We start from the raw sequence: 19,555 nt of genomic DNA, 5'->3' as shown, positions 1-19,555 counted from the left end.
GTGCATGCGCCTAGAGTTTTTACGTCATTGGTCTATTCTCCAATCGTCGAGTAGATGCGCGCATGGCATATGCATTTCTGTACGGATCTTCACGAGAGTTGCATCATTACACGTGAAGTTGAGTATATCATCGTGTCCTACCAATTCTTGAGTTGAGTTTCTGAACGAAAAAAAAGCGAAAATGTTGGCCGCCGCGAGATTACTGAATCGCAATTACGCCGGTGTCGCGTGTGACATCGCCAGGAAGCAACAATTCAGCACAATTCTGAAAAATGTAAGTATGTATTGTAAATGTAATGTATTCATATAGATATAGAGCGATACCGTGCGTGCTTTTCCTGCCTTTCGGTCGTTGCTAATTGTACGTCGTCTAACGAAAGATGCATCATTATTGGCAATGCTTTCTGTTCTATACGATTATAGATTCTAGACTATTTCGCGAAAGGTCTACATCACATTTATATATTTTCTTCCTACGATTCTTAAAAGCCGGCACGTGAGCGGATGCCTCACGCTTCGCAAATTCTTTTAGGTCTTATTATATGCTCAATTTTCTCTGTATTTTGTATTTTATTACTATTGTTTAATAAAACTGATTACATATTACTTGCTTTAAAATAATTCTTTATCTATAACAAACTATCTGCTTCATGTTGCACAATAAAATTTTTTTGAAGAAACCAATATATTTATATATATATATATTAACTTTTTATCTCATTTGTTTTATACGCATATAATCTATATATTAATAAAATTTTAATTAAAATTCTTTCTCTCGAATATTGTATTCATTCTCTTTAATTTATATCACAAAGTTTTCAATGATGTTATACATGTGATTTTTTGCATTGAAATAATTTCTTGGATTATATATTATTTTTATATACTTGTATTATATATTTTATATTTGTATATATGTTATGTATATATTAAAAATTTGTATCAATGTTTTATAGGTCGCAGCTCCAACAGTTACTGTACCACATCTATTCACCAATTTACAACAATATCGATATAAGTAAGTAATGGAAAAGAAATAAATATCAAATACATACATGTTTCCTAGATTTAGAAAAAGTTAAGAACAAACTTTTTTCATAGATCTGAAGGTGTAAAAGGTGCAGTCATCGGTATCGATCTTGGAACTACATTCTCTTGCGTAGCAGTAATGGAAGGCAAACAAGCTAAAGTTATAGAAAATGCTGAAGGTTCTAGGACCACTCCGTCTTATGTTGCTTTTACAAAAGGTATGAAATATTAATATCAACATAATATATTTAAAAATTTTTTTATTTTTTTACATTGTCACTTGTGAGTTATAATTATTCACATGATGACTATGCAATAAAAAAAAACTATAAAAACGATTTCTTGAATATTTTTTTTATTTAAATTGATTTTTTTGCGATAAAATAATTTCTCTTTTCAGATGACGAACGCTTAGTTGGTATGCCTGCAAAACGTCAAGCAGTAACAAACTCTGCTAATACATTTTATGCAACAAAACGATTAATTGGACGAAGATATGAAGATGCTGAAGTAAAAAAGGATATGTAAGTATTATATTGATTTTTACATGCTCTATTATAATATAATTATATTTATGCTAATATATATTTTTATAGGAAAAGTGTGACATATAAAATTATGAAAGCGTCCAATGGAGATGCATGGGTACAAGGTTCTGATGGAAAAATGTATTCTCCCAGCCAAATAGGAGCATTTGTACTTATGAAAATGAAGGAAACAGCTGCAGCTTATTTGAATACTCCAGTAAAAAATGCTGTTATTACTGTACCAGCATATTTCAATGATTCACAACGACAAGCAACAAAGGATGCTGGTCAGATAGCCGGATTGAATGTACTTCGAGTAATTAATGAACCAACCGCAGCTGCACTTGCATATGGCATGGACAAACAGGAAGATAAAATGTAAGAAAATTATATTTGAATTGATTTATATAATAAGAAGAAAATAATATTCTTCTATGTAAATATAATCTCTGAAAGATATATATACTATGTCTTTTTTATATTTTTCAAAAAGAGAAAACAGATGTAATTGATATATTTTCTTTCTGATATATGTTCTTTTTTCCAGCATTGCTGTTTATGATTTAGGTGGAGGTACTTTTGATATCTCAATTTTAGAAATTCAGAAAGGTGTCTTTGAGGTAAAATCCACAAATGGAGATACGTTCTTGGGAGGAGAAGATTTTGATAATGCATTAGTTAATTATCTTGTATCTGAATTTAAAAAAGAGGTATATACATATTTTGCAACTAAATATTGTGTAACTATATATCGTATTGTAATAACTTTATATTGATATTAATTAACAATTTTATTAAATACTGCAGCAAGGCATAGATGTAACTAAGGATCCAATGGCAATGCAACGATTGAAAGAAGCTTCAGAAAAGGCTAAAATTGAGCTGTCGAGTTCCCTCCAAACGGATATAAATCTACCTTACCTTACTATGGATTCTAGTGGACCAAAACACTTGAATCTTAAACTATCCAGGAGTAAATTTGAAAGTTTAGTAAATGATTTGATTAAGCGTACTATTCAGCCATGTCAGAAAGCGCTTTCTGACGCCGAAGTAACGAAATCCGATATTGGGGAAGTTTTATTGGTCGGTGGCATGACCAGAGTTCCTAAAGTACAACAGACAGTTCAAGAAATATTTGGTAGACAACCTTCAAAAGCTGTAAATCCAGATGAAGCTGTAGCAGTTGGTGCTGCAGTTCAAGGAGGTGTACTTGCAGGAGATGTGACAGATGTTTTACTTCTTGATGTTACTCCTTTATCATTAGGTAAGCTATTATCTTTAACTATTCTATTGTATGTTTGTATGTGTGTATAAAACTATGATGTATTAGACTAATCTTCTCTCTGATTATGAATGAAGACATTGATTTACTGAGTTTCTAATTATTTAACTATATAATAATTATTTAAATTATATTATTTAAATTATTTAAATTACATTATTAAATAAGGTAAAAAAAAAAATTATTTTTTAAATTGTTTTGTATAGGTATCGAAACACTTGGTGGTGTATTTACAAGATTAATTTCTCGTAATACAACTATACCTACAAAGAAGAGTCAAGTATTTTCTACAGCAGCAGATGGTCAGACTCAAGTAGAAATTAAAGTTCATCAAGGCGAGCGAGAAATGGCTAGTGATAACAAACTTCTGGGACAGTTTAGCCTTGTTGGCATTCCACCTGCGCCAAGGGGTGTACCACAAATAGAAGTAACATTTGATATTGATGCAAATGGTATAGTGCATGTATCAGCCAAAGATAAAGGAACTGGCAAGGAGCAACAAAGTATGTAAATTTTTATCATTTTAAATATGTACAAAAAAAATTAGTGATACAATGATGACTATATTTTTCGTCTCTGAAATTTACTTTAAAATTGAATAAACATGTGGACTAAAATGACTGATTTGTTACTATTAATAATAAATTACATTTTCTATAGGAACTATATTATATTTTAACTCTCATTTTTTATTACAGTTGTTATTCAATCTAGTGGTGGCCTTAGCAAAGATGAAATTGAAAACATGGTTAAGAATGCTGAGCAATATGCAAAAGCGGATAGGGTTAAGAAGGAAAGAGTCGAAGCTATTAATCAGGCAGAGGGAATTATACATGATACAGAATCGAAATTAGAAGAATTCAAAGCACAACTACCACAAGAAGAGGTATAATATTATTAATAGTTGTTCTTAATATTTTATATGTGAATATTTTTATACTTATTCTTTTCTTTTCTTATAGTGTGATAAGCTTAAAGAGTTAGTTGCCAAACTGCGAGAGACTTTGGCTAAAAAAGATGATGTTGAGCCTGAAGAAATAAAGAAGCAAACAAACGAACTCCAACAAGCGAGCTTGAAGCTATTTGAGATGGCATATAAGAAGGTACGTAGTTTACATAAAGATTCATTTATATTTAACACGATTACAATGTTTTCTACAGCTTGAAAGAAAGACAGAATTAATTTTATATATTAATTTTATACATTATTACCTATAAATATATTGATTTTATAGATGGCAGCAGAAAGAGAAAGTCAAAATCAGTCACAACAGGAACCTGAAAGCGAGGAGAAGAAGAAAGAGGAGAAAAACTAATTATAATTAGGTAACACGCATTTTGTAAAAAAAAAGAAAGATTCCACACATTGTTCTGTTATTTAATAAATTCCTTAAATCTTCTTAATGTATAAAATTAATTATGCTATTAATTTTATTATTAAGGTTTTGAGATGTAATAATTACTATAATCAGGGGGATACATATGTAAAATAAAATAACTATATATCGAGATATATAAAATAAAATTATATATAGATATATATATATAGATCAAATATTCTGATTGAATTCGAAAGTAGAAAAACGAGATATGTAATTTGCCTGTTTTTTTCATAATATTTGAATATTTATGTATTAAATGTTTTTTTTATATAAATCGTATTAGCAGTACTAGAAAATCATTCATATACACATGCGTTATTCATATAATATATTCATTCACTTGTGACTACATATGACATATTATCTAGTACTTCCAGCTTCTAGTTAAAACAAAGTGCAATCATTGTCTTGGAATGAGCATTATCATTTTACTGCCCTTATTTTTTACACCTTTTTTTCCCCCTTTTTTTTCTTTCCATCAATGTGATTTCCTCAACATTTAATCGTATATCTATTTTATTTCAAAGACAGTATAAAATATAGATTTGCAAGGATTGATGTCAAATTTAACAATTGTATTTGACATGGATAAAAAGTTAAACAAGTTTTAGAGATGAAGTTAAATGACATTAAATTAAATAAAATAAAAAACTTCAAATCTTTTAACAATCATAATATATATATATTTATATTTATGTACCATTTATTAGATATAATGCGTTTGATGATCTAAAAGTCTCTCTCGAGCATAAAGACGATGCTGATTGTTTATCAATGTCATAGCACACACACACAAATATCGAGTGAATTTTTTTCAATATATCTAGATATATATCTCTAAAGCCTATAGAGTCTAGAGTCTAAAGACACATGACATGATTGCATAGAATGCGAAAAGTATTTACGATAGGTTAGAATTTGATTAAACAACTCTTGTGTGCGGTCTCATTTTTTTTTCTACAATACAAATCGTATTAAAGTAGAGCATGTCGGATAGTTCTGATGACGAATTAAATTGTGGTAATGATCACGAGAAAACGCCGTGGATTTTATATAAAGACCGCAATGAGTGGAGTGATGTGACTCCTTTACCTCAAGATGATGGTCCTCATCCTGTTGTAGCAATCGCATATTCTGAAAAGTGTAAGCATATATAATTTTAAGAATTATATCATTATTATAAGCTAAATTGTATTTTATACAGCAAACATCAAACGATCTTCATGTATTTTTTGTACTATTATTACATAAACTTATCAGTCTATCGTGAAATCTTGTACCAATAAATTATAGCTTTTTATTTTTGTATGTTTTTACCTCATTATTTTTTATGTTGACTTTCAGTTAAAGATGCCTACGATTATTTTCGTGCCATTCTAAAGTCAGGTGAAAAGTCAGAGCGTGCATTAGCTTTGACAGAAGCCTGTATATGGCTTAACCCAGCTAATTATACTGTATGGCAATACAGAAGAGAAATACTTAAAGCTCTGGCAAGGAATTTACAAGAGGAATTAAAATATACTGATCGAATGATAAAATATAATTCTAAAAATTATCAAGTTTGGCATCATAGAAAAGTCATTGTTGAATGGCTGCAAGATCCTAGTGAGGAGTTAGCATTTATAGAAAGTGTTTTATGTAAGGACGCAAAGAATTATCATGCTTGGCAACATCGTCAGTGGTGCATACAAACTTTCAAGTTAGTATAGCTATGTATATAATGTATAGAATTATAATAAATATTCTTTATATATGATACTGACAATATATATATATATATATATAAAACTATATTCATAATTATATATATATATATATATATATATATATATATATAATTATGAATATAGTTTATATAATAATGAATTGGAGTATGTGGAGCAATTGTTAAATGATGATGTTCGCAATAATTCTGCTTGGAATCAGCGTTACTTTGTCATAAGTAATACGACTAAGTTTGAGCAAGAGGTGATAAATAGAGAAGTTGATTTTGCACTGGAAAAAATAGAAGTATCAAAAGGAAATGAGAGTGCTTGGAATTACTTAAGAGGGTAATTGTACTTTTTATTTATATTAGAAATTTAAATAAAGAAAAAAAATCATATTAATTTGAATATATGTTATCCATGTTTACAAATTATATTTTTAGGATACTGTTGCATGATAGCAAAGGCTTAGGTTACAATAAAAATGTAAGACATAAATGTGAAGAAATGTATAAAGAAGGATGTCGTACTAATCATTTGTTGGCCTGCATAATTGATATTTGTCAAGAAAAATGTTCATCTGATGAAACCCCATCTTCCTTATTTCACATTAATTCTGCATATGAAGTAAGTAAATTTTTGTGTATGTGTTTTTGGATTTGTGTATATATATAAAATTTCTTTTGATGCGTTTGATGCGCTTAAATTCCAATCTTTTTGGTCCAACCAGTCTTTTTTCTCATTTCTCTTACACTCATTGTCTTTCATATTTCTATCCTTGTCCTTGCTCTTTTTATTTTTTAATGAATTCAATGTTGCCATTTGAGGTTTTGTTTTGACAATCTCGATGCTTTCATGCATTGGATACAAATTACTTACTTTTGATTAATGTCATTGTTTATAAATTTGTATTTATTTCTATTTCTATTTATTTTATGGCATAATTATTATAATTATACATTAATGTAATCATAATATAATTACAATAAAATATGTACTTATGTTTTAGCTATGTAAAGATTTGTCGAAAAAATATGATACAATAAGATGGCGATACTGGAATTATGTGGCTAGTCAGTTAGCGATAAAATTGAAAACAGAACCTTAAAATTAAAAATTAGAGCATTCCTACACTGTGAATTGTTCAAAGAATTTTAGACAATGTTTTTGTATATCAATCTATATGGTTGATACATCTTGGCCTCTTTTGTCTACACACATTATTGCATAATAATAAAATTTCTCAAAGTAATTTATACAATTGGTTTACATAAAACAAAAGCATCTTTTATGATCTTGAAGTAGAATTAGGATTTGTTAATTAACTTATCAATTGTATTAAGCGAAATTTAATATTACCAAGCTACATAAGATGTATTATACCAATATTATTAACTTAAATAAAATAACCTACATTATCTTTTATATTGATCATTTTATGTACTTTCTATGTGTGTACAACTGCAAATCTGTAATTATATATTATTAATATCAGTTTGCAATTCCGGAATTTTTACATTATCTTAATAATAAGCTAATTAAAGTTGTTGACTACATAATACAGAGAAGAGCGGCGAAATTAGAAGAAATATGAAAAAAGATATATGGATAGATAAATAGATATTTTATTTATGATTTTTTAATTATTAATATGTACGCATACAAATACACGTACACACATATGCTTTGATTATGTGGTATATTCTATATTCTATATTCTATTCTATAAAGGCATATTTTTCAGGAATATTTCGATAAATATGTTTACTTCTGATATTAACATAATCATACAATCCATTAATCTTAAAATTTTTAAGAATTATAATTAAACAATTATACTAATAATAAAAAGAAACAATATATATGTTGGTCATCTATTTATTTATAAAATAGTTATATACTTTTAAAATACAGTACAATAAATAATTGATTTAATTAATTAATGATAATTAATATGTATATATAATTGCGATAATAATTAGGTTTCGAGAAATAAAAAAATGATGCAATATGTAAAATTTTTAAATAATAATACATAAACTTTTGTGCTTAATACACATTGATTCTTTTCAAGTTCTTGTGCTCTTCGATAATACAAGAAACTCTGATATATTAAATGGTCATCTTTTCGGAGCAATGCCGAAACATTTGAAAAGAGAAATGATTTTCGTTGCAGAAAATTGTGATGACAATAATTGCAAACGTTTCACGTTTGAGAGATCACATTAAACTGAATTTTATGCGCATTTTACATAACAAATGGAGACATGTGTAACATGATTGCAGTTGAATGATATAATAATATAATACTGATTATATAGCTAAAGATAAGAAACGATCAATTAATAAAATGCAAGTCGTACGCAATTAATTATTTAAATATTTAGTTCGGATTGAAAGGACAAAACGTTGTATCCAGCTATCCTAACATTTAACAATCAACATCCAAACGATTATTCCTTTATGCGCCTTGTCTCGAGTGGAAACATACTATCTTTGTTAACAGAACACATTAAATTATTGGCTAAACAGTTTTCTTTTACTATGAGACGTTGCACACGTCGTTGATCGTGATTCACGACTTCGATATTGAGTACCAAAGAAGTTGTTTCCACCTGGATATTGGCGTGCCGTTAAAGCTATGAGATACGTAGTCTTACCACAAGTATATACACATACTTGATTTACATTGAAAATATATGAATATTTTTTACCTGTTATCTTTTTTAATCTGTTTAAAATTCTCCATATTTTTTAACATTATATAATAAAATTTCTGTTCAACACTTTGTTGTGTTCAACGTACGATACTTGAGAAATCACTTAATACATTTTTGCAATGCATTACCATGACACATATACCTTGCCGTATCCAACAGCTGACTTCGGATAAACTTGAAAATACCTTGAGATAATTAATAGACATAACTCTGCAACTATTTCAATAACAATTAATGAGCTTCCTAAAACACGTTTATACATTTAGAGTAATCATATTATAAAGTGCACACATTTACAAATTATAATAGTTACTTGCAAAACTCAATATAAAAATAACCGATCAATTTAATATATATAAAGACATTTTTTTCATTACTTTTATGTAACAACTTTGAAAAAAATGTTCTATTTGTTAATTTTAAATACAACACATAAAAATCCAAAAAACATATCTGATTCAAATATTAATTTAATTAAAAATTTAACTTTTTAAATATGAGAAAGAGAGATATAGTTTTATTAAATTTAATTAAATAATTGAAAATTTTTTTCGTAATTTTATACGACTACGCAAATGTGTCTCTGTAACGCCCTGTTTAACAACATTTTATATATATTATTATAACTCTTTGCACGTACTTTTCTTTTATGTTTTACATAACATAGGCTTTTCTTGAATAATTGGACCATCTGTTGGTTCTCTTTCTAGTACGTGTATATATAACTCGATTTCATAAAATTTTTTCTTATTTTCTATTTAATATAATTCTTTTTTCAAATATAACACACACGGACACACGCACACACACTCTCTCTCTCTCTCTCTTTCTCTTTCTCTCTTGAATAATTCTCGTGAACAACAAACGTTGCATTCCCATTTTGGTATTTCTACCATTTGCATTTTTGCATTACTTTCACAAATCAAGTCATGTTGTATTTTCTCCGTCCAGCAGCTATAATATATCTATGATAAATATATCACCGAAAGTACTCTCGGTTAACTATCTACAGAGAAGAGATAGGTTTTGATAGATAGATCTTTGATTCTATTCGAGTATAGTGTTTCTACATTAAAAGGGTCAAGATAGTAGTACTCGCGGCCTTGTGCAGCCCCGTAGCCGAGTTAGCTACACGTGGATAGTATCCACGTAATGGAATCGATCGAGAAGATATGCTCTATTCTATCATTTTTTTTTTCCAATTATTTGCTTGTAAATCGTATGACAAATTTTAAGATGCAACCAAAAGTCTAGCAACCACATACGTAACAGCCTTATTAAGTTATGCAGAATTATTGAATTGCGAAAAGCGAAAGATAAAACTTAATGTCGCAAATGTTGATCTTGCACACATTGAATAAGCTAATTTATTTATCTCATTTTCTTCGAATTTTTTTATATTATATGGAGTGTTAAGCATGCAACAAGTATGCGAAAAAATATCTCAATTTCTTTGCGATCAGAAACATACTAAGATATCTGCGAGTTTCTATAAATTTATTTTGTATGTATGCGTGCATATAAATATATATGTGTGAACGAAATTTATCATTTATAATAAATTTATATATTATATTCGCACACACGAGAGATAATATAGCGACACAAAAGAGCACAGATAAATAATTTAAGAAATATTCACTGATTTCCATCTAAAGAGAGATTTTATTTAGAACGAATAACCATTTTATATTTTAATAATTATATAGAACATAAATGAATCTCATTTTTAATTTAAATTACTTGTTAATTATTTGGGATATGATTATTGGATTAGTTTCAGTACTATATTTCCGTTTCTGATCGCGTTATAAAGAAGTTTTATTGTCCAATGGTACTATCGATATCTAAATAAAGCAGTACGAGATTATAGTTTAGCATAGTAATAGCAAAGTTAAATAGAAGCTAATACACTGAAGTTATTTCGCACTGCATATTACTCTCTTCTGTTCGCAATAACACAATTACAATCAAGAATTAATAATTACTGCACATACACATATATGTATATGTAAATATATTTCTATATTACAATAATAATTATCAAGTAACTCGTTTTCTTATCGTTGACGTAAAATAATTTGTATTATGTAGCCAAGATTTAAATTTATATCAAACTTTTCCACACTTCTTTCATAAATCATGATCGAACTTACGCGTTACTAAAATTTGACGACACTTCTTCTACATAACTCGATGTTTGTGAAAAAAAAGATAAGATGCAGTTCGGCGTTCTAGCGTACAATAGAGATTAAAACTATCCTAGAATGATAGTGAGAAGAAGTAGTGAGGCTATAGAGAATTATATACTGAATATACATATTTTCAGCAGAGAGAAAGTATCCAAGCGTGATACATACGCAGATATGATTAAGATAGGATAGATTAAACACACGGTGGCTTTAAGGCATAATATAAGAACTTACATCTCCGAAATAAGAAATGCTACAACTTTATCTTCCCTTATTTAGTACTGTCTTGCACATGCTCTCTTTTTACACCTCGCGAACTTAATAATATTTCAGTTTTACTGTCAGTCTAGTTTTGCGTTATAAAATAATAAGATTATTCTAAAATTAATTGCGGCGCATAAAAAAGCTCACACATATTAAATCTAGCTTATATCTCCGATTAACCATCGTGGGGTAAGAGTACTTGCTTCTTTCCCTTCTCGTATCTAAAACTAATATCCGATCGAAATTATCTATATGACACAGTTACCCCCCGTTTCTGTCTTTTATACACTTACTTACGTAATTTCAAAGACATGCGGTAGTGATCGAGTTGATATGAGACAACATTCGATGTTTATCTCAATTTACATGTAAGTCTTATGCTCTATGAATAGGCGCTGCTAAAAATCGAAGAAATCTTTACGCCTGTAATTCCATCGCGTATGCATTTCTATCTTTTCGTTTCTTCACTGATTTTATTATTAGCGTTCGCTTCAATATTACCTCTTAACGCTCGACGTATTGATGCGTGAATTGGAGTTGTGTCAGCTTTGTTGTTGAAAATGTTAGTCACCGTACCGCATTACCCTCTATATAGATCGGAGGAATATTCAAATATCGATTCGCGATTTGCTATCTCGAGTATTTTACAAGAAATGCACTTGTAACGAAAGAATATATATATATATATATTTGTATATATATCTAAAATAAATAACTTACATTTTTCGTTTTCCGATCTAACATCAACAATTTTGATCAGATTCGTTAATCTCGTGACGCATCAGAGAGATTCTCGTTTCGTTCGCTCTTTTGTCCATTCCTCCTTATTTATAGTTAACCAGAAGTAGGCAGTGATAGAAAATGATTAAATATATTTCGCTCAAGTAAATCTTCTTCGCCCATCGCGGAAGCCTTGGTCCAGTCTCCACGAATCGTTGGATAATTATAATAAAACGTACACTTCGCGTATATTCGGCAACAGATCATCCGAATGTTAAATTGATATAGAGAGAGGCATCCTGCTTTCAACCCATATATTTCTTTCGCCTTTCATTCTCGATTAAACTCGCTTTTCTCTCTCTCTCTCTCTCTCTCTCTCTCTCTCTCTCTCTTTAGCAGCACGCAGTCTTTACGATCTAGAATCTTACAACAATAATACGTTTACCTGTCACAAAAATAAATATTTTGATATCGCTTACCATCTATATGCTTACGCACTAGAAACAACAAATCCCGCTTGACATGTCCAGCTGTATGACGGGATTCACGATAAACTTTGTATATCTCATTTGTGAGTTGACGCTCACTTTCACATTCAACTTCGTTCTTTGTATTACAGTTCTATGCACGCGAAACTCACACGCTGTTATTAAAAATTGTGCGAAAATTAGGAGCATTTGTATATTTATTGCAATTGTTTAAAATATGAGTGAATATTTGCTTGTGTTTTTTTGACGCTACAATATATAAGTATAATTCGGAAACACAATTTCTATCAGTTTTAATCAATGTATTTATTATTTAAGATGTATTTTAAAAAGTATATATATAAGCAACACAGTATTAATATCGAAAGTTTCAATTCAGATATGTGAATATTAAAAATACATATAATATACAATAATACTATATAATTCTACATTTTATATTTTTATATGGATGTGTGTGTGTTTGTCTTTATTCGTGAAAAATGTCCATAAACGTCAATAATAGCAATGAGAATTAAAAATTTTCATAATAAAAATAACCATGAGAAAAATAAAATAGAGTGTGAATAACGACGTGCATAAATTTTTAAAATAAATTCTGATATTTTGCGTTTACGATTTAAGATAATGCAATGTTTACACAATGCAAAGAACTACTTTTTTCATTTATTCGCTAATCCCATTTTATACTGACTAAAGCTTTATGAAATTGTTACACGCTCCTTTGCCGACACTTGAGAGCTATCGGGGAAGAAGGCTCATTACATACATTCTTTTTGTAAAAGATATCGTCTTATTTGTATACAATTCCATCATTTTCTAAACAAGTTTCAAGCAAAACATTATAGTTATTTTAATATTGTTACAACTTGCTCGTTACTTCGACTTTAATCTGTTTCATTTATTTTCTTATATATTTGCGGATTCTGATATTTAATCGTACAAACATTCTACCTATCAAACAACACGCCGATCAAATATTCGCTTAGTTTTCACTTCTATCACAAAACAATTATATCTGTTGCTCTTTGTTATATTTAAATCGCAAAATTCAAGCTTTAATACTCCATTTATTTATGCTTTTCTTTTCCTCTTTTTCTCAATAACATCTCTTTTCTCTCGCATATCTAGAGATTTTACTGAGTACATTTTTGTTGAACTAGTATGCGCAAAGTGACGCAATGTCGTCTCTCGGAATAATCGATTCTGAGAAATTGCATATTAGTCGTTTCAAGATGACGGGACACACCTTGAGGAATCTCTTTCCTCTGGTCCAGGGAGTTAAGGTACAACATTGAGCGATTTATTTCTTAACCGAGTGATCCCTTTAGGTCCATGGTGTGTATCGCGGACGCTGTGACTGTCAGAAGGCAGTGTCCAGAGCTGCCATACTGGTCGAAATGTCCGGGTCTGCGCGACAAGCCTCTAAGAACTCGGATAGCGTCACTACGCCATCCCTATTGCCATCCATTTTCTAGAACAAGAAAAGTCAATTTATATTTGAAAGCTTTTTCATTATATGACGTTTAACGTCTATTAAAAATTTTAATGATAATGATTATATTTTGTTGATAAATATTGCTAAAAACTTATAAGTAATATATCGTTTAATTAGAAAAATTGTAAAGAATTCTAATCACGGATTACTAATAGATTTAATTTATTTTAATTCTTAGTTTTATTTACATTAATAAAATGGTGTTACATGTAATTTGTCGGCCATATCTTTTTTTAACGATTACGTTATGCTCTAATACAATATCATAACACATTTTATTTTTTAAATAAAATTGTTTAAATAAATAATCTATTAATAATTTTTAGTATATAACAAATCATAATGTATCTATAAAAATAATATATTTAAACAAATCTACACTCTGTCACGATACAACTATAAATCATCTTAATATTTCAATGAATGTCGCAACTATAATGAAGCATTGTTAAAAGTTAAAAAGTTGATATTATGTAAAACTTTATAATGGTATTATGTAAACTTTCTATAGAGGAGAGAGAAAGAGTATTAAAATCCGCTCCGTAAATCTCTTTGTTTTATGTCACAGTTGTGGATACGCGAAACTTCGTATCTCGCATCTCTAACATGATTGACTGAACACTGAACTACGAATGATTAGACAGAATTACCATAAAGCTTAAACTCAGAAAAAAAAGCGCCACGTTGACCTAGATTGGAAGACCACTATACTAACTTAACAATCAAACGGTATATATTATGAAGAAAAAGAAAAAGCGCGCGTAGACGTCTTCTCACACTTCTCGCGCTTCTGTCGATGTACACGTATATATGCTTCACTTAAAGTAGAACTAGTCAACCACGAGCAGACTGACTACTGGAAGTCTGTTTTTACTGCGCTGCGCTTCAACTCTCTCTCTCTTTCTCTCTCTTTTGTATATGTTATTTATTATTTATAACATCGTTATTTTTGTTGTATATATAACTAATTTATCAGTTTAATATTATTTTATTTTATTCCATTAATCAATATAATCGGATTAAAAATTGAAAAATTTATTTAAAATTCATTTAAAAATTGTCATTTTTTTTACCATAATACAATAGATAACAGATCATAAATAATTATACATGTAAATATATAATTCGTTTGCGATATATACATATAGTAAGTTTCATATTTTACATAATCATTCAATATATTCGGACAGAAATACAGTTATACCGGATGTTAATTATCTGCGATTCATGGCAATCTATTAGATCGAGTTAATTTATAGAATAAACATGATCGAAAATTGAAGCCGGCATTTCACGTTGTGTTGCGTGCATGTATGAACATTTAGATTGTACAGTGCTAAATCGGTCATCGGCAGGTGCAAATCGCAAAATTATTACTGCTCTCTTCATTGTGAAATACAAAGGTTAATGTACGCGGGGGAGGAGTCTGTTACCGTGTACATCGCGTTGGATGAGATTAATTGGTATCGTGACTTATTATATGCTACGATGCATTATCGTAGGTTTGTAATTATACTATAGTCAGATATATAATTACCGTAAAGTGGTAGGATACTGGATGAATTTGGAAGAAAATCGATATTATAATAGACTATTTTACGTTGTTTTAATATAAAAATGATGCTAATATTATAATATAAAAAGCGTGTCAAAATATGTTTGATTTAAATCTTGTATTTTGAAAAAAATACTCGCGTTATATCATGATGCTATATATAGCTATTTCAAATATACCGGGTGATTTTTTACGAACAATTTTTTTGATAATTTTAGATAAATTAATTCTATTAGCAATTTTTTAGCGTTTAGCATTAAATATATTTTTGCGTTGTATTTTAGACTTTAGTATTAAATTTTGGTAATTAAACTGGTGAATTTTTCTAATATATTTCAATATTTTCTCTTATAATATATTTTATACATATTTTACATTTTGCATGTATATGTATATTTTATTATCTTTTATATTTTGTTTGCGTGTGACGTAACATGAGAACGATTCGATACTATCACTAAAAATTGACAAGACTCATTTTCTGGGATGAAAAGTGCTAGCAAGCTAGTTGCACAATTTCTAGAAACAATGGGACGGATTTAATCGTGATCTGGAGCGAATGAAACTCGAACGAAGCTCGTTTTTAATTAGTTCTACGAATAACACAGATATTCCGCGACCGATGCTCGTTACCTCTTTTAACATGATTAATTAGCAATGATTTAATCTACATAGAGATGCTCATTCAACAAAGAGAGGTCGCGAAAAATTGAGAATATGAATTGTGATTGTTATTTTATTGTACAAGAAGCAAAACATAATATCTTTTGCAAAGAAAGAAAAAGAGAAAGAATAAAAATACATTTACGTGTGAAAATATAATATAAGATAAATAGAAATTGGTAAGATTTATAAATAAATTGAGAAGTTTTGAAAAATTCTTATCACGATAATTTTTTTTTACGTTTATCGTTACGTTTTTTACGTTATTATTAAAATTATATATTAAAATACCTTATTATTAAAATTATATATAATGACAACAAATTACAATATTTTAAGTAAACAAAGGAGAGTATCAATGGTTGATAATATTATGTTTGCTAAATTTTAAACAGTTATCTAAAAAGTATATTGATGGATCCTGTGTAAAACCACATAAAGCAAGAGCTGTTCTTCCATTGCTTTTCTACGAGCGTATTGATAATCTTCGTAAGCGTTCAATGTGCCATTGTGCTACAGTTAGAAGTTTATAAAGTCTCCACCGGTTCATTTTTCATTCGTGGCTTGTATTCATGTCTTAAAGTTACCTTTAAGCCATGAATACAAGCCACGAATGTGTTAGAAAGATTTCATAAAGTTTTACGAACCAAAAAGATAGTTATATCATATGTTTTAGTTATTGTGCAGGAAGTTTATTAATTATTTAAATAATTTTATATTATTAAAATCTATTTTGCATAAAGATATATTTGTAACAAAAACTCTTAAATTATCTTGTATTTTAAACTGATTGAAACGATGGTTTATTAGACTGATGGATAAATGTATAGTAAACAAAATCGAGAAGCAACCTAGGAAGGAAAAAAACATTTCAAGCAAATAAAAATCTTGAGCACGTTAAAATAAGATCGATAGTATACGGCATAAAAAATTTTTATTACTTAATAAAATAAATGACTGAAAAAGCTAATGATAAAGTTTAATAAAGTGGATTATCATAAATGATGGATTTGTGAACACGATATATCTGTAATATGAGCACTTCATCAATCATTAGTAAAAACTTGAAATCTATAACGTGAGATGTATGCCAAATATATGATTCATTCTATGAATATGGATCATATTTATTTTCCTCATTTATTTTTGAAGCACGTATTGTGAATCTCTCTCTTACGATTTTATCTACATAACGCACTCGATATAAGCTGAAAATATTTAGAGTATAAATATTGCATATATAGTAATGATGAAATAAAACACATTTGTCATATTATACTTCTTCGTCGCGTAGATCCTTTTTTTCTTCGACGAAATAATAATAGAACTTTGAAGTATTCGTTACATGAAACAAGAAGATGAAAAATCATTGGAAAAAGTTATTTTGTCTTGCGCTGATTTTTCCAAGTCTTTTCACGAGAGTTCTAAATTAATTTATCTACATATTCAAACCCTAATGTTCCCAAAAGGAAACCTTGTATATCTAAAATGTACATCGAGGTTGCACATGCGCGATATCTCGTCTCCGTTTACAAAATGAAATATTGCTACAGGCTAACAATTTGCAAGAAATATATATATATATATATATTATTCGTTCCATATGTATTAATGGAGTTCGCATTTATACTTGCGCATTTTTAATCAATTATCGAATATGATTTAAAATATGTTCAATCATCGATATTCTCTGCACGCTTGTCGCATCAGGAGATAGCATCCCATTGCTGTGGATCATTCGCGTGGCACAGATGGTATCGATATCACGACAATAAAGTTTAACCGCCAAGTAACATCTGCGCAATAGAAATTTGAATAGTTTCTATTTCGCAGACGTTTCGATTTACAATGAATCACAGAGTTGATTGCAGACTCGCTAGCGAATTATATCAGGTAGATCAAAAGACTTGGCTATAGAATTTCGACAAGTGTTCGGAAATAACATTTAATTGGATGGCAAGCAGCGACGTTCAGTAATCTTACTATTATCGAATTGTTTTCTCTATTTCGATAACAATACATTGATTCAACAGAGTTTTAATGAGACGATGTAATATATCTCTCAATTTTCTAATGGCACAATTAAATAAAGTATGCTAGGTCTTTACTTATACAATTTTCAAGTTTATTTAAATGAAATGCACACATATATAATTAATTACTGAGATTAAGTACAAAGTCTTTTTTTATATTCAACTTGCTAATGATGCTCTGCTCTATTTCAAACAAAAAAATTAATGATTTTGCCATGAGAGTAATTAAAACCTAAATATCGTGTTTATTATATAATACGTGCCAGCTCACAAAGGCTGCAAGTTAGATTGAGAAGGTAGCGTAGTTCCTTGAGAAAAGCCCGTGAGGGGCCTTTGAGGAACTGAAACCACAGGCAATTAGAATTTGAACTATCCGTATATATACATGTGAACGTAAGGTGTGCGTACATATATTGTGGCTCCCCGAGTTAGAGTTCCGCGTATGTTGTACTAATCTTATCTCTCTTATACTCTCGTGGCCACCGCACGTGCAACCACAAATTTGCACACGTGTATCGGTGTGTATGCCTCAAAAGCAGCATCCCTAAACAAGGCGTTTACCCTTTCTGGTCGCCTCGTCTTTACCGTCAAATTTGCGTTTCCTTTCAACTTTAGTGAGAGCGTAGGAAGCACGTCAACGTATCCAACTATGGCTAGAATCGAAGATGAGGATCTAGAATCGTAGCAGCTTAACTTTGTGCCCGCCGATAATAGATTACGAAGCGAGCTTGCGACCTAAAACTTCGTATCTTTCGACAGTACGATTGAATGTTGATAATGCAAAAGAGCATTTGTTAATTGTGTACGATGAATAAAATAAGATTAGCAATTTACTTGTGTTATCTCTGAAGTTTTATTTTCATGTCTAACACACATTTCTGGATTTTTAAAAATTTAAATGTTATAGATTATAGAGAGAGAGTTGATGAGAGTTAATGAGAGATAATAAGAGTTATATGTTCTTCAAGATATATTTTAGTACTAATCTATTTGGTTAAATTGGATAATATTTATCGTGAATGTTATATATATATATATATATATATATATATATATATATATATATATATATGTATACATACAAAATAGCTATTTCGTATCTGTTTTACGCGAATCGAATTTCAACACAATATTGTGTTCTAAAAATGGTAACTCTTTGAACTTCATTTGTCATAGAATTGACGAAGTGTATAGCTTGTATCGGGCAGATAGAAGACGTGTCATCTGCACAAATTGTCTCTGTAAAACGAGTTGCTCCTTTTTTCGCCTGTAGCGATGGAGATAGGTGAAGAGAAACGAGTGCACTGTGGGCATTGTCATCCGCAGCTAACAATGTGACAACTTCTAAAAAGAAAGGCTCGTTCCTGTCTTGCTGACACACATTCCGCAGACGCTCGTTTTCTTTCGTTGAGGTGAACAAATTATCGACAGCCATCGCACGAGACACAAAACTCATTAATTTAAATGTTTCGTTTGCTCGAACCTCCAAACGA

The 19,555-nt window shown here is 29.5% G+C and overlaps 3 protein-coding genes across 4 annotated transcripts in view; 2 read left to right on the top strand and 1 right to left on the bottom strand.

Annotated features, from left to right (window-relative positions):
* Window positions 1-71: 71 nt before the first annotated feature.
* Window positions 72-4,362, top strand: Hsc70-5 (Heat shock protein 70 cognate 5). The gene is made up of 11 exons (XM_070314567.1): window positions 72-274; window positions 960-1,021; window positions 1,105-1,250; window positions 1,433-1,556; window positions 1,629-1,937; window positions 2,107-2,269; window positions 2,367-2,823; window positions 3,048-3,344; window positions 3,540-3,727; window positions 3,804-3,944; window positions 4,077-4,362. Exons 1-11 carry the CDS (start codon window positions 182-184, stop codon window positions 4,155-4,157), a joined length of 2,061 nt encoding a protein of 686 aa, XP_070170668.1. The 5' UTR covers window positions 72-181; the 3' UTR covers window positions 4,158-4,362.
* A 516-nt stretch (window positions 4,363-4,878) lies between these two features.
* Window positions 4,879-7,317, top strand: Fnta (farnesyl transferase alpha). Its single transcript, XM_070314570.1, has 5 exons — window positions 4,879-5,366; window positions 5,568-5,922; window positions 6,074-6,274; window positions 6,373-6,556; window positions 6,939-7,317. The coding sequence occupies exons 1-5, from the start codon at window positions 5,210-5,212 to the stop codon at window positions 7,035-7,037; spliced, it is 996 nt and encodes a 331-aa protein (XP_070170671.1). The 5' UTR covers window positions 4,879-5,209; the 3' UTR covers window positions 7,038-7,317.
* Window positions 7,318-7,793: 476 nt separating this feature from the next.
* LOC138943582 (uncharacterized) overlaps window positions 7,794-19,555 on the bottom strand; it is a 99,120-nt gene continuing 87,358 nt past the window's right edge. For both annotated transcript variants that reach the window (XM_070314538.1, XM_070314539.1), the window contains exon 7: window positions 7,794-13,787. In XM_070314538.1, the coding sequence (XP_070170639.1) occupies window positions 13,677-13,787 (111 nt within the window). In that variant the 3' untranslated portion in view covers window positions 7,794-13,676. The remainder of the gene's footprint in view (window positions 13,788-19,555) is intronic.

The sequence above is a fragment of the Polyergus mexicanus genome, unplaced genomic scaffold (assembly GCF_030449975.1).
Source record: "Polyergus mexicanus isolate NDT 795.1 unplaced genomic scaffold, iyPolMexi1.0 SCAF_27, whole genome shotgun sequence".
In the NCBI taxonomy this organism is placed as follows: Eukaryota; Metazoa; Arthropoda; class Insecta; order Hymenoptera; family Formicidae; genus Polyergus; species Polyergus mexicanus.
Note: the sequence above shows the minus strand (reverse complement) of the source record. Positions and strands in the feature narration are given on the sequence as shown.